At 34.3% G+C, this 16,565-nt stretch overlaps 1 protein-coding gene across 5 annotated transcripts in view; it reads right to left on the bottom strand.

Moving 5' to 3' along the window:
* CBLB (Cbl proto-oncogene B) overlaps positions 1-16,565 on the bottom strand; it is a 218,962-nt gene that overhangs the window by 90,473 nt on the left and 111,924 nt on the right. For all 5 annotated transcript variants that reach the window (XM_059164255.1, XM_059164254.1, XM_059164256.1 and 2 more), the window contains exons 6-9: positions 10,018-10,139; positions 6,799-6,936; positions 3,420-3,507; positions 610-741 (exon numbers count right to left, since the gene is read on the bottom strand). In XM_059164255.1, coding sequence (XP_059020238.1) covers positions 610-741; positions 3,420-3,507; positions 6,799-6,936; positions 10,018-10,139 — 480 coding nt within the window. The remainder of the gene's footprint in view (positions 1-609; positions 742-3,419; positions 3,508-6,798; positions 6,937-10,017; positions 10,140-16,565) is intronic.

Genomic DNA, 16,565 nt, shown 5'->3' with positions numbered 1-16,565 from the left:
GGAGACTATTCTGGGTTGGGCAGATCAAGGACTGAGATGGCTCAGGAATGGGGTAAGGTTGTCAATTATATACTCAACAGCAAAGTCTTAAAAAGGTTTGAAAATTTAATTGTTTGCTTTCTAAATCCTAACAATAATATTGACTTCAGTACTGACTGTATTAAATAGCAGTTAAAAAATGACTTGATCAAAATATCCTGTTACTCCTTCAAATACTCAAAACTGGAAATTTGTCCAAAGATCCATTTTCAACCCCCCCAGCCTCTGTTACAGATAAAGAAATATAAAAAAGCCCTTACGGAAGCCAATTATTTTCTAGGTCTTAGTCTAAAACATTAAATCAATTTATATTTATTGAGGTACAAAGACTTATGGCTAAATCCAAAAATTAAATTATATAGGCAAAAGAAACAACATAAAACACAGCAAAAAATGAAATTATATAAAACAGAAAATCAAATATATGAGATTTTTTTTTTTAAACAACTACTCAAAGAAAGCACTTAACAGACCATCTTTGACTCATTAAGATGAAAAAAGCTGCAAGGAAAAATAGTAAGAGGGCAGAGAAGGATGACATCAGTGTTGCTCCTTAAACCTGGATCATACCTGCCATGCTGTGAGGCAAGAGGTGCACATCAAATGCCCACAAGGCTCAATCTTGACATCTTTGTCATTCTCAGCACAAATTTTACAGAGCTGAAAAGTGGAGCCCATTTCACAATATAATTCATATTGTTCCTGGAATTTGGGAGGGAAAAAAAAAGGCAGTGTTAACGTATTTCTAAAATGAACTCTTAATATTGAATTTTCTCAAGTACAACGACTTACAGTAAATTCCTCACCCTTGAGCCTGTCAGGAATATGTTATCATTTAAGACATGTTTTAAACTGTTAATCACAATTTGGTCTACAAAGTTATTTTTTTAAAACATTTGAGCTTTTATCTGTAATTGTATAAGCTTTTTTAATACTACAGATTATTTAATGTTTTGTACTGTTCCTTTAGGAAGGGACTTGCTTCAATGGTGATTTAAAAGACAAACTTACGGTTTTAGAAGAAATTATAAATAACTTTAGTTTCTTTGTCAGTGCCACATATGCATCTAATTTTACTGTAAAACTGCAAACACACACACACACACACACACACATATGACTCTGACTGAACATCAAATTTTATTTCCGAAATACCTTTAGAAATTCCAGAACAGAAGAGAAGCAGCATTGTCAAGCACTTCTTGCATGCTGTGGACTGTGGTCCACATTTATTATTTCATATGATCTCCAAGGCATAATAAGATACATCGAATTAAAAAAATACCTGAGGCTCAACAAGTTTAAATTGTTTTCCTCAAATTCTGTATCAAATCTCTAAACTGCATACTCTTTTCCCAATATAGTACTTTAAGGAAAACTAATCACTTCAGCAACCAAAAATTGTTTTATTAAACATCTATCTCTTGATATACTAGTTGTGAACATTTTGAAATAGTAAAATTCTTGGTGTCCAAATACTGAAAAGATCTATGTCACAAAGAAGATATAAATATATCAGTACGTGTAAAGAAAATATGAAAAAATGTTAATAGGGATAGAAAAAAAGGAATTATGGAAATAAAAATTTAGTTAAATAAATATTTACTTATTTCAGGTAATAAGTGTCTCTATTAGGTACCTGGCCCTGGGCATGATAAATAAGTGACAATATTTAACCACTAGTCTACTGAAAGATCTTATACTCTGGGTGAAAAAATATATATATACATATATACACACACACACACAAAGATACACATGCACATACACACACATTCATATATAAATTGTGTCCACCATAAAGCGTACATATGTGACTATTTAATCTTTAAAGAAAATAAGAAAAAAAAAAGACAAGAATGGATCAAGATGAAAAATAAATCCAAAGCAATTAAAAATAAACTGGAAGTCACAGAAATCTCTAAAACAATAGCTAAGGATTTATATTGTTATGACATCCAAAGGACCGATTTGCAATTATTAAAAAGTTACAATGAGCTAAAAGCACCGATACAAAACTTAATGGAAGCAAACGGTAAGTTATTCAAATATTTTACTTGAAATATTTTATTGAATAATTTAATGGAATGATATTATTCCTGAATACGTATTTTTAAACCATGGTTTTATAAAGAGGAATTGTCTTTTGTGAGTATCCTTTTACATGTATATCCTTTTACATATATTTTACATGTATAAAATATATTTTATACTTTAAAACCCATCCATCAGCTACACATGCATCAACAAATATGCTTCACATAATAATACCAAGACCACTGGGACGAAATCTAGAGAATTTGAAATAAAATAAAAAATGTTACCTCTTGTCTTCCTCCAAATCTATAATTTCTGGTTCTTATTTGTGTTATTTAATATACAAAGCACAAAAATATATAAATTATAAAATATTTTAAAAACTAGACTATATGTAAAACAAAATACTCAGGTTCTCCCTTTCACCTTCTTCCTAATTCCCCAAATCTTCTTAACTCCTCAGTTAAGTAATATTACCAGTTTGGCATTTCTTAATTTTTATTTTTAAAAAATATATTCATATGTTCATATATGGTAATTTCTTTCTTCCTTCATTTCTTTTCAGAAATTGAACTTACATATAATGTAAATTTACAAAATGAAATGTTACATAATTGAGCTTCTCAGTAATGGGACTTTTTTACATAATAATGGTGCCGAAGTTCCCATGTGGCTGTGTGGAGCTACCTCCCTCCTCTTAAAGACTTTACAGTATAATGCAGTATGAATATACTATGGTTTACTTAACCTATGATTAAATAGTTTATAATTTTCCCTTTTAGGAAAAATGCTAAAGTGAATATCCCAATGTACAGATCTTTCTGTGTATATGTGAGTGATATGTACAGAATCCAGAGTCAAAAATGTTTTTATTTAGATTTTGATAATTAACTGAATATTACCCTTAAGAAAAGCTTACTAAGTTACACTCCCATTTAATTTATGAGGTTGCCAATGACGGATTTATAAGAATATAATTATTATCTTCAATAAGCTTCAAGTACTCATTTGACTCTAAAAGCATACCATTATTCTAAACTTCCTTGGAGTTTTCTAAACCTATGGCTCTCTCCTCATATCATTTTACTTACCAATGGATTTTCCTATCTATCTATCTATCTCCATAAATGGCATTATATTGGAAGCAAGAATAGTAACAGAAACTTCTATCCAAAAGAAGGAGAAAGTAATGTATTTTTTTCAAACACTCTTAGAATCCCTTAAAGTATGTTTTGCATGAAATACCTGTACATAATTTTAGCTACAGTATAAGAGGATGCTTTTTATTTCAAAAGCATTAGATACTTAACAATTATAAAGGGGTTACCAGAAATTATCCTTACCTGTGTAACTTTTATATGGTCATGAGGTGTGGGTTCACACAATCCAGTTAAATCAGGATTATAACTCCTCCCATCAGGATAAAGATAGCTGGGTTATAAACAGAAACTTTATTACTACAAATATACATTCTTAAATTGCATCTAAGATTATTTAATCAGATTCTTCCATATTTAAACCTACATGCTGAAATTTCCTTTTTATGTAACTTATAACAAGAAACTTTATCACTGTTTCCATAATATTACCAGTTATCTTAGGACATTTAAAATCTAGAAATCATTTTCATATAAGAAATACATAATGAATATGGACTCGGCCACCAAGCAACTATTTCCAGTTAAATACCTTTACTAAAGGTCCTTTAGGTAAGTTAAACTTTTATTTTTCTGATCATTCATGGTCTATTCCAAAATACTATGAATGTTACATCTATTTGCAATGTGTCTTTCATGTGAAGCACAGTTCATGTTAGAAACATCATTTAACAACATGCTTAATAACATGAGGGGAAAAAATGGAATTAAAGCCAGCAAATTTCCTACAAAAGTTATGCAAACCCCTCCATGGTTCCTGTTTCTCCAGTTTCTCATCCTCTGCCTTTCCACCTCACCTTCCGGTCACTCCTATGTGCACATGAGTCCCCCCCTCCGCCCCGCAACGTGCTTAAAGAAATTAGAAAATGCTACAATTACATGTTAGCTACAAACACAGAATCATTTATAAATGTGAGGCTCCACTGTTACAAAAAATTAAAATAAGAACTAAAAGTTATAGCAATAAGACCATCTTGTTAAAAGGTTTTATTCATTCAGACATTGATTTAAAAATGAAGTTTATGGTGTTGGTAAATACCTATTTTTTATTTTAAAAAATGCTAATATTACTGCTGGGTCATGTTAATGATTAAATTATAGAGTTAATTTTGTTTGGTAGTACTCTGTTCTAGGTTGCCTGAATGAAAAATTCAGAATATGTTACTACTATGATCAGTATTTTAAGGGGCAAAACCATACCAAAACTGTTCTGTGAAGTAACAAAAAATCCTTACCCTTAAATAGTCTAAAAATATGCTTGTAAGTGTTAAAATTTACCTAGTAAATCAGGAAAAAAATGAACTTCAAGGACAGACAATTCTTGTATTCTCACAGGGTAAGACACAAATCAGTAGATCAGTGAGATATACACATATAACATATACCTATAAATATATATTTATATAAATTTATATAAATATTTATAAATATATATTTATATATTATATGTATATATTTACAATTTAGGAAAGGGAGTTGACTACATCTAAAATGACAAACTTAGAGTGTTTTTAGAGATGGATTATTATAAATATTAAGTGAAGAGTGCTAAATGAGAGTTGATAAGTACCCTTCTTCTTATACCCTAAATAATGGCCAGTTTTAAAATTATTATATAATATTTTGCTTATCACACTTAAAAAGCATGTAGAAATTCCATGAAGAATTCAAACCTGAAAGATTAATAAAATGACAATGAGGTTGCTAGAGGAAAGGTTAGAAGGGTCTAACTAATGTATAAGGGGCCATTCAGTTATTACTCTCCTCAGTAAAGAAGGGTACTACTGTTGAGACCTTCTCAATGGCAGGGAAAGAATAAAGAATCTCAGTTTGTTATGGAAGTAAACTTCTTTATTACCTATGTTATACTATATTGGATTAGCTGACCCCGATGATAGCTAGATCAGATAATATCTTGTGTTTTACTGATCTTAGAGGAAAAAGAAATCTATCTGATATATCTATTTTAATATAGATATATAATACATCTATATAGATATATAAAGATATCTATATTAAAATAGACATAAAATAATATAGATATATTCCATTATATCTATTTTAATAAAATCTAAAATCTGATATAGTTTTAATTAAGATTAAAATGTTAATCTGACCTATTTTAATGTAATCTATCACTAAAGTTCAAATTCAACTAATTAAATGCCTCTGAAGGGGTGTGTGTCTGTGTATGTTGTGTGTAAATATTAACATCTGATTTGCGTTGGAGTTCAGAAGCTAAACTACTGAACACAATATTATAATTAGTTTTTTTACTGGCTTTTAAAAAATAGATGGAAGGCATTATATACAAAATGAATAAGCTGTATCAAAATTAATACATGTACAGAGTTGCTCACTCATAACCTTTATTTATAAAGTAAAACTTTACAGAGTACTTTCTTAAAAACAAAACCCTGTAATCACAGTGAATCAAAAGTTACATATATGATCCTTAGATGCATTACAAGTAAGGTATAAATAACTGAGGATAGAAAATGTATGATAAGTTTAAAAAAACAGAAAGACAAACTTGTTAACAGTTTGCCATACAATTCTTAAGTAACTATTTTTTGAAAGCTCATAACTTATAAAAAATGCATTTTTTGTTCATATGTATCCTATCACTTTTTTTTCTTCTTTGCAATTATTAGAGAAGGTGTAACTTAAATTATTTTCTCTTTGCTAACTCTTGTGGGCTTTCTCCTGCTAGCTTTCTATCACAATCTGTGCTGTAGCAAATAAAGGAACATCCATCCCCGAGTTACTCAGTAAGGGCAAAGGGCAAGAAAAGTGAGCATGATTATATGACAAGGGAACAAAACTACACAGAAAAGAGAATAAAAAGATGAAGGGAATGGCACAGGATGAAAACAAATGAGAGAGATTTACTAGGAAGCCTCCTATCAGATGGTCTACACTGTGTGGAGAAAAAAAGTCATTCTTATTCTAAAAGACAAAAGAGAATTAACTTATTTTTAAATTTTAAAAAAGAACAGCTTAAGTTAAACTGAATTCAGCTCTTAACATATGATTCTGGAATAGGGACTGAATATCAGTGTGACTAAAGGAAGAAAGACACAGAAAAAGTGGGGAAGGGGTAAGAAAAGCATAAGAAGAAAGAAAATCTGGTACTTCTAGTCAAACAAAAAGGAAAACTAGCAACTTGAGGGTTACACGAAGCAAGAGAAAGTCATTTATTTTAAAGAATTATCTTTTTAATAAGTTTTTTCATCTATTTTAAACTACTTTTAAGTGCTTTTTTTTCCCCTGAGAAAGATACAAATGCATGTTCTAATCTGATACCGGAATTTACTGGCTGTCATATATAGTTTAGTCCAAGCCAGTTACTTTAAAATGAGTATTTGAAAAGAAGAACAATTAGAACTCAGGAGCACTCCATTCTTCAGTCTTGAAATAAAAAACAAAAAACAAAAAACAAAAAACAAAAAACAAAAAACCAGCCAGATCATGAGCCTCACTATCTTTTCTCTCCATCGCAAAGCAGTGTCTGTCTTTCATTTGGTGAATGATAAGCACCCTGACTCCCATTTCTCATACTCACAATCCTTCCCTGCTGCCGTCAATCAGGGCTTGAAATAAGGGCTTATTATGTGGGATGGTCTGTAAGATATTGCCATCGCCTGTCACGTAGCCGATGGCCCACTGTCCCAATCTGGTGCAGCTTAACCGGAAAATGTAGCTGTAAAGCATGATAAAATGATGTTTAGTCACATTCAAAGTGTCTGTTAACTACTACACATCTGTTGGACTTCTTTAAAGTCAAAGAATAAATGGAATCATTTAAAATAACAGAAATAAGGTTTTGTCTTCTGATTTTTACACCGTTGTCCTTCTCTGTTCATTGATCTGTAAAAGCAGCACTGACAATAATTCCACTTAAACACCTCCAGGGCTGTCGGACAAAGGAACTGAGGTGGATCCACTTCAATATCAAAGGCTCTACTGCCATCCCCACCAGCAGGAGCTCAGATGAACCAGTGAGGACACAAGTCGTTTTTTGGAAAGCAAAGTATAAAATTTAATTTGTTCACTACAGAGAGAGGTTGAATCAGTTTCTACCATGGAATTCAAGATATCACTTTGTAATTTAAAATTATGCATTTTAAGTTAATGACTTCAAGTCACTAATTTAAGTTAATGACTGGTTTAAAAATATTTTTTGGTCTTTGGAACGTTCCAGCCATTCACCTCACCTTTAAATGAAAGATCAAAAGAGATGAGCTATATTAATGAGAAGACAAACTAGATTAAGCTCATGGCTGCCCCCCAACCTTGTCAGGTTCAATGCCCTGCAACAGGAAGTTAAAATAGTTTAAAAATAGAAATCAAATTAAAGACAATGACAAGGAGACTCTGACTTGGTTTTAAATTCATTGTTATTTATTTATTAATATAGCTGTCCGCTTATTTCATTTGAGATCACTTCTCTTTATCTAAGTGTATTGCACTCAATCTTGCTATCAGGATAACCATATCTGGGTTTTAAAAGCCCTTGAGCAGCTCAAAAGTAGGTCAACAATTTGTTGGCTATATTTGAATACCCTGATCATTCTACATACCTAACAGAAACTTTTATCTCCTAATGTACATTAGTTACTGATGAACCAAGTACTATAAAAATAACTTTGCAGGATAAATTAACATAAATAATAGCTGTACAGTCATTCAGTTTAATTAACTTGTGTATCTGGTACTGCAAGTTGATTTCATCTTTGAAGAAAATGGGGTTCCGAAGGAAAGGAGGAAGTTGTGATTTCTAAATAGTAAGAACTTCACACTTGTTTTAGAACCTTTGGAAAGAACTCCTCAAGAAAAGTCCAAAAATGTATTCTTCCACAGAGCCTGACATAGGTTATCAGCCTTCCAATTGCTGGAAGCCTTAATCAGAATCACAGATGAAATAATTCCACACAGACTTCTCGTTCTAAACTGGATCCCCCCAAAAAGCAAAACCTGAGAAACTCCTATGTCCTTGCAACAGGTCTTACTATTTTCTGTAGTATGAAGCTAAAGAAGAAGAAACACTTTCCAAGAGGAAGAAACCATTAAACAGGTATTCTGCAAAACGAGTATTTATCAAAATCATTTGATCTGTTCACTGAGTTTTCTTAAACTTTGCATTTTAAATACCACATCACACTTTAAATGATTTACCACAGACTGACCATTTCATCTTTGCCAAAAACTTAGTAGAATAAACTGTTACAGGCCAAATTGGGAAGAAAAGGCAGGCATCCTTTTGAGGGCACTGTCCTTTTATTAAAGGAACTATTCCCAATGTGATGAGGCCTGGCTTTTGCTCCCAACAGTGTTCTCTCCCAACATTATTTATCTCCATAATCTTGAACAAGAAAACACAAAAGTGACTCAGTTTATTAATTTCACAAATAATTTCTGCATTAAATTTGTATGATGTGTAATTCCAAACATAGCACATCATTCAAATCTGACTCCAAAAACAAGAAGATACTTTGATCTCAATCTACAGAGCAAAAATTATGGAAAAATCTGGTTATGAGAGATCCCTGACCAAAACAGAATGACTCATCTAAGCCACTGTCAGCATCTCAATGAGAACCAACTCCCCTTAATCTAAACAGAAGTCTTCAAGAGGAGCCAAACTGTTCTCTGTACCCACTACCTTCTCGTTATATATCATATAAATTCTTAAAAATAAAAAAGATGGAAATATTTTTCATGGCAGAGAAAAAGGAATCAACAGTATTGTCTTGTACTAGAAACTACTTTGTTAAAGGACAAATACCATTTGCACAACAAATGAGATAAAAATGGCATTAGCAGAAAAACATAACCCTAAAAAACAACCAAATGCATTCCTATAAAGAAAGTGCTCCTATATGGAAATCAGAGTACTTGCGGATGTTGGGATGGCATCTCCTACTAAACTATCACTGTATGAGGAGGACAGGTGTCCACCATCACTGCCGCCGTACGCAGCACACTGCTTGCCACAGCACAAATGCCTACTATGTAATGCATTTCTAAATGGCACATGGGGAAAATGCATGAATGAGGAAAGAAACGGATTTTCTGATCCCAGATCTGTCATTGATAAGGTATGATATCTCAGCCAAAGCCACATGGGCTGACCAAACAGCCAACCTCTGAATTTCACCTAGTTTCATCATTTGGGAAATAAAACATAAATTCTGAAGCTACAAAGAATGACAAGGTACTACAGAAGAAATTCTTTAAGACAAGAAATTGGTTGGATTGTAACAATGGGCTTATATATGTTTATATACTTATGTGTGCTCAACACACATATATGTAAACTTAAAGGTACTTATATTTGTTTATATTGTATGTAATTATAAGTGTTTATCATAGAACCAAATTGAAGATCTTGAAAAATACCCTAAAGTACTGAACATGAAACTGATTTATTTTGTCTTCAGCAAAATATTCAAGTATTCCAATATACACATACAATTTTATACACAAACACAGGTGTCATCAAACAGACAATATCCTCTACCAATATGAAAATCAGAGCTCTGAGACTTAATGAATTTCTAAGTTTATCAAATTACGTGGCACCATATCCTCCTTAACTTCATGAACACAGAGTTTCAGTATAAGTATAATGAATGGATTAAAAGGATTCAATTAAGAATGTGGTCTATTAGCATTTTCTTCCCTCTGCCCCCATGGGTGTTACTGATTTACTTAAAAATGAACAAGAGAGGACTTTTCCTCATTAGAGATACCACATAATATTGCTGCTGAAAAGTCTTACCTTCCAGGTTTGGTGCTATACTTCTGCAGTCGTGCTTTAACTTCATCATATGTGAGAAATGCCATGTAACCCGGATGTGTGACAGCTAAGAAATTCCAATTCCGTAAAATAGAGCCCCAAGGCTAAAAATGTGAATAAATGAAAATATATTATCTAGATAACATCAACCACCAATTATACCCCAACACATCATTTAATATAGTTACTGAAATCTCCTAGATATTTTTAAAGTGAATATGAGCTTTGGTAGCTTAGGTCAACCTTTACCATCTAACAGCAAACATGCAATACCTTGCTCTCTTTTTAGAGAAATATTAGGCAGAAAACAGGACAGAATACAGAGAACAAAAAGAAAAACTACATACTTTCGTCACAAATTCTATTCCCAACACAGCATTTGTGGTAATTCTGAAACATAAAACACATCACTTTTCTGTTCAAAACCCTCTAACTTCAAGTAAAAGCCAAAGTCCTTACAAATGGTCTAAAAAGACTACAGGGTTGATGCCCAGTTCCCTTTCCTCCCCATCTGTTGTGACATCTCTACTTTCTGCCTCTTCTCCAGGCACCCTGGCTTCTTTGTAGTGGTACTCCCCTGCCCCAGAGTCTTTATATTTGCTGATGCCTCTACCAGAATTCTTCCTCCAATGACCTAAGTGATTGCTCTCCAGTGTTGCTTCCTCAGTGAAGCCTTCTCAGACCACTCTATTGCAAACTGTTAGCTCTCATCACATTCCTGATCTCCTGTAGTCTGTTTTGTTCGCCTCTGTACCTTTAAGGTATCTAATTTTATAGAACAAGAAGCTATACCAGGAATGTAAGTGATTTGGCACCCGGTCACACATTAACCAGAAGCTACATGAGAATAAGGAACGTGTCTGTCTTGCTCACCAAAGGGATATCAGCACTGAAGCAGTCTCAGAATACAGTGATCAGGGAGGTATAATTGTTGAAAAGCTCCTCTAACTAGTAACTTGTTTAAAAGGCCTTGGCTCCCAACCTACCATTCTTTCCATGATAACATACTACTGGGCTCACATTTGGTTAATTCTTGCACAATCACAGAAGGTTTATGATTTAGTAGTGAGTACGTTAAAGATCTTACACAGAAATACACAAATGAACACACATAGAGTTTGCACCATTCTTTTAGGTGCTCAGTTACCCCTCCAGTTACCAGGGCAAGAGAAAAAAAGGCAGTCAGTGATAGACAGTTTTGCTTGAGGATGTGCATGAATCATCTTGACCATAAGGCTGAAGCTACATTTATTCCAAGGACGTAGCAGCATCCTCTATCTGATGTGCCAGATTATTAACTCATATCTTCTATAGAAAAGAAGAAAAAAGGTATTTGATGTTGCCAAGTGAGCGTTACTTAAGTAGTCATCCTAGATATGATCATTGGTAGAGGGCTCTTGCTTTTGTTTGCTTTGAGACTTATTCCTCATTATTGTTAAACAAGTTTCAGATTCACAAGGCAGAATTCTTCAAGGATTATATCTCTTGAGATGAGGATAACAAAGGAAGGAAAGATTTAGTAATGAAGAGTTCCTTAACCTTTTCTGACATAACAAGAAAAACCTTCAGGGTATTCCTCTGGCATGCTAAAATATCTAATTGGGCAAAAAGGAGCTCTGGAGGACACTATTATGAGAGGTTGTGTCCAAGTATTTAGTGGTGGTGGTGGGGGACGTGTTTCTAATTTTCATCTAAAATCATGACTAAAAATTACATAAACAATACTTGGAATATCAGTATATGTTTTTTTTTTTTTTAAATGAGAAATAACTGCTAGTAGAGGCGATGGGTTTTGTTTTGTTTTGTTCTACTTCCCCATCTACAAAGAACAAGGATGGAGAGAATATAAAATATTTGGTTCACTTCTATGAAGTCTACAAAAACTAATGGAAGAGTTGTTTAAAAAAATGCTGAACTTTACAGAGAACCAAAGTGCAGATTGGAATACAACTGAAAAACAAAAGAAAGAAACTGTAGTTCTGAGCCAACTGCTACAGTATTAAGCAACCATTTCTTGGTACATAATCCAGAGGGCTAGCTTCTAACTACAAAAGTATTTGTGTAATAGAAAGAGTCTGTGTCCTGTTTTTCCAGTGAATGCAACCCACATTCAGAAACAGATGGTAGTTACGTGTTGTTGTTAGTTTTGTTTTTTTAGTTTTGTTTTGCTTAAAGAATTTTGCCAACTAATGGCTTGAAGAAGGCAAAATCAAATGCTTTGGAGAATAAGAATATTTTTGCAATTTGTTTTTAGATTAAAGGAAATGTTTTCACACCCACTAAAACAAAATTATTTAGAGATTCTTAAATGACTACAGAAATTGAGTGAATTGAGGAAGCTATTCCATTCTTCCAGAATACTACTATTTTCAAGAATAGCCCTTTACTGACTTATAACTTCTGTTTAAAGAGGGGTCTGGGCTGGTCTGTCCAGATCCACTCTCTCATTCCTTGCTGTAACAGATGACTTTCCTCTTCTTCTTTTGCTCCCTATTCCATAGTCACAAATACATTCCCCCAAATCACATATTCCTTATGCCACCACCCCTCAGATCTCTTGCCCCATTTCTCAGCAACCCAATCTTTTCTAGTAGTGGGGAAATGGAAGGAGAAGGGGAGCAACAGTCCCAGGGAGAGGGAAGAGAGAAGCAAAATCCCCCCATTTCCATTCCAGGATTTTAGCACCTGCCAGTTCCAGCATCTCTGAACTATCTGGAGAGGAAAAAGAGAAGATTAAAGGCAGAAGAAAGAGGAAATGAGGGAGGTAGCCACTGCAAGACTGTTCCAATGACTTCCCAGCATTTGTTCAAGTTCTGGCAGAATGTGAGGATAAGGGAAGCAAGGAAAAGAACGTAACTAGCAACCAGCTTTATGGTCTTTTCTTCCCTTCTTTCATTTCCCAGACAATTCTCAACTTCATCTCCTAGTGCCCAGCGATGAGTTCTTCCAACCCTTCTGCTATGTGAGATTCCAATCTTGAGCGTTGTACCTCACACTTTCAGAGCCCATTCTGCTAAATACCCCACTACCACCAACTTAGAGGGGTTAGAATTCACTGCTAATGAACCATCACCACTGTGACGGCAGAGGAACATATGTTCATCCAGTTACAGTACTCATAAAATATTTTTCATATAGGATACATAATTATAACTTAAGAAAACCTACTACTCAATTTTTAAAGTTGTATAAAAATAAAATTTCAGTAAAAGTTAATACATTTACTTTTCTATGCATGGAACTAATTTTAAGGTACATGTATGATTAGTTAAAAAATCTGAATAATGAAACCAAAAGAAGTGAAGAATCACAGAGGCGTAATGGAGCTAACGAGAGTTCTTCATTTACTTCCACAATTATATCCTTTAAAAGAGGGAAAAAAATGAAAAAAAAAATAGAAGAGACTAGGCATATTTGGTCTACAGGTATTTTTTGGTTTTGTTATTTAAAATTTCTTAAACTCAATACCCCAAAACAAATAAGTCAAAAAATGGGCAGAAGACATGAACAGATACTTCCCCAAAGAAGACAGATGAATGGCTCACAGACACATGAAAAAATGTTCATCATCATTAGCCATCAGGGAAATTCAAATTAAAACCACATTGTGATACCACCTTACACCGGTTAGAGTAAGAAAAATTGACAAGGCAAGAAACAAATGTTGGAGAGGCGTGGAGAAAGGAGAACCCTCTTACACTATTGGTGGGAATGCAAGCTGGTGCAGCCACTTTGGAAAACAGTGTGGAGGTTCCTCAAAAAGTTAAAAATTGAGCTACCCTCTACCTTACTATAGAGTAGTACAGTAATTGTACTACTGGATATTTACCCCAAAGATACAGATGTAGTGAAGAGAAGGGCCACATGCACCCCAATGTTTATAGCAGCAGTGTCCACAATAGCCAAAGTGTGGAAAGAGCCAAAATGCCCTTCAACAGACAAATGGATAAAGATGTGGTCCATATACACAATGGAATATTACTCAGCCATCAGAAAGGATGAATAGCCAACTATTATATCAACATGGAAGGGACTGGAGGAAATTATGCTAAGTGAAATAAGTCAAGCAGAGAAAGACAATTATCATATGGTTTCACTTATTTGTGGTAAATAAGGAATAGCATGGAGGACATTATGAGAAGGAAGGGAAAAATGAGGGGGGGGGAATCGGGGGGGAGATGAACCATGAGAGAACTATGGACTCTGGGAATCAAACTGAGGGTTTCAGAGGGGAGGTGGATAGGAGGATGGGTGATATAATGATGATTTAAATATCTGGTGATGGGTATTAAAGAGAGCACATATTGCAAGGAGCACTGGGTGTTACACACACAAAATGAATCATAGAACACCACATCAAAAACTAATCATGTACTGTAGGGGGACTCACATAACATAACAAAAATAAATTAAAAAAATTTTTTTTCACGGTAACTCTACTTAAAATGATTCGTTTCCTCTCATCTCAGGAAACATAAATAAGCACACATAACTTAGAGTATTAAGAATACCTGCACTGTTTTTAAGTGAAACAGCTTATAAGAAAATATGTGCACATATTAAATAATAGTTGGGGTAAGTGTTTAACAACATTAAGGTGCCCTCATAACTTTCACACATAACCTAGGCATTCTAGCATTTAAAAAGTCATCCAGGCTCCCCATAAAAACACACTCTTCCTAGAATGAACAGTTAGGTTTAAGGCAGGAAAATAATTTTTTTCCTCTTCTTTCACAATGGAAAGAAACAAAACTTCTACTACTTCAAATGTCTTTGTGTTATGTGAAATGAACTATTTGTAAAATTATCAAAAACCTTTAAAGAATGGAGAGGTTCTGTTATAAAATGGTATTATAAAATACCATAAAAATAGTATTGGCTAACATAATCATTTTATAAAATGTATCATTAAAATCATTGCGAAAAGTAAGCTAACGGCGTACACTGGCATACCTCGTTTTATTGTGCTTTGCTTTACTGCACTTCACAGATACTTTGTTGTTGTTGTTGTTTTTTTTTTTTTTCAAACTGAAGGTCTGTGGTAACCCTACACTGAGCAATTCTATCATGCACCATTTTCCAATAGCCTTTGTTCACTCCAAGTCCCTGACATTATTTTGGTAATTTTTTAAAAAGATTTATTTGTTTATTTGAGAGAGAGAGAGAGAAAGAGCAAGTAGGGGGAGGGGCAGTGGGAGAGGGAGAGAGAATCTCAAGCAGACTCCCCACTGAGCACAGAGCCTGAGTCACAGGGCTTGATATCAGGACCCTGAGATCATGACCTGAGCCAAAGTCAAGAGTCAGACATTTAACTGACTGAGCCACCCCTGCATCCCATATTTGGTGATCCTTAAAATATTTCAGATATTTAAATCATCATTATATCTGTTGTAGCAATCTGTGATCTTTAATGTTGCTACTATAAATTTTCAGGGATATCACAAAACCCACATAAGATGTTAAAGGTAACCCAGAATGTGTGTTCTGACTGCTCCACTGACCAGCCGTTCCCCCATCTCTCTCCTTTTCCTCGGGCTCTCTATTCCCTGAAACACAACAATACTGAAATTAGGCCTATTAATAACCCTATGATGTCCTCTACATGTTCAAGTGAAAGAAAGTCCTCACACTTAGCTTCCTTTAAATCAAAAACTAGAAATGATTCAGCTGAACGAGGAAGGCAGCTGAAAGACAACAGAGACTGAGAGCTAGGCCTCCTGCACCAAATAGCCAAATTGTGAAAGCAAAGAAGAAGTTCTTGAAGGAAACGAAAAGTGTTAGGCCAAGGAGCACACAAATGATAAGAAAGCAAAACAGCCTTATTGCTGATACAGAGAAAGTTTCACTGGTCTGGAGAGCAGACCAGACCAGCCATAACCTTCCCTTAAATGAAAGCCTAATCTAGAGCAATGCCCTAACTCCTTAATTCTAGGAAGGCTGAGAAGGTCAGGAAACTGCGGAAGAAAAGTATGAAGCCTGCGGAGGTTGGCTTATGAGGTTTAAGGAAAGAGGCCATCTCCGTAGCATAAAAGTGCCAGGTGAAGCAACAGGTGCTGATTGATGTAGAAGCTGCAGCAAGTTATCCAGAAGATCTGGCTATAACCACTAATGAAGGTGGCTACCTTAAACAAGAGGTTTGCAGTGGAGATCAAATGGTCTTCTGTTGGAAGAAGAGGACACCTAGGACTTTCATAGCTAGGGAGGAAAAGTCAGTCCCTGGCTTTAAAGCTTCAAAGGACAGGTTGACTCTTGTTAGGGGCTAATACAGCTGGTTACTTAAGTTGAAGTCCATGCTCATTTACCATTCTGAAAATTCTAGGGCCCAAGATTTATGCTGTATCTACTCTGCCTGTGCTCTAGAAATGGAACTACAGAGCCTGGATGACAACACGCCTGATTACAAACTGGTTTACTGAAGAGTTTCAGCCTACTTTTTAAATGTACTTCTCCAGGCAAAAGCTCCCTTTCAAAAATATCAGTGCTTGTTGTTGATGCACAGTCATCCAAGGGCTTCGATGAGATGTACAATG

This window comes from Mustela lutreola, chromosome 2 (genome assembly GCF_030435805.1).
Source record: "Mustela lutreola isolate mMusLut2 chromosome 2, mMusLut2.pri, whole genome shotgun sequence".
NCBI lineage: Eukaryota > Metazoa > Chordata > Mammalia > Carnivora > Mustelidae > Mustela > Mustela lutreola.
This window is presented reverse-complemented; position numbering and strand designations above follow the sequence as displayed.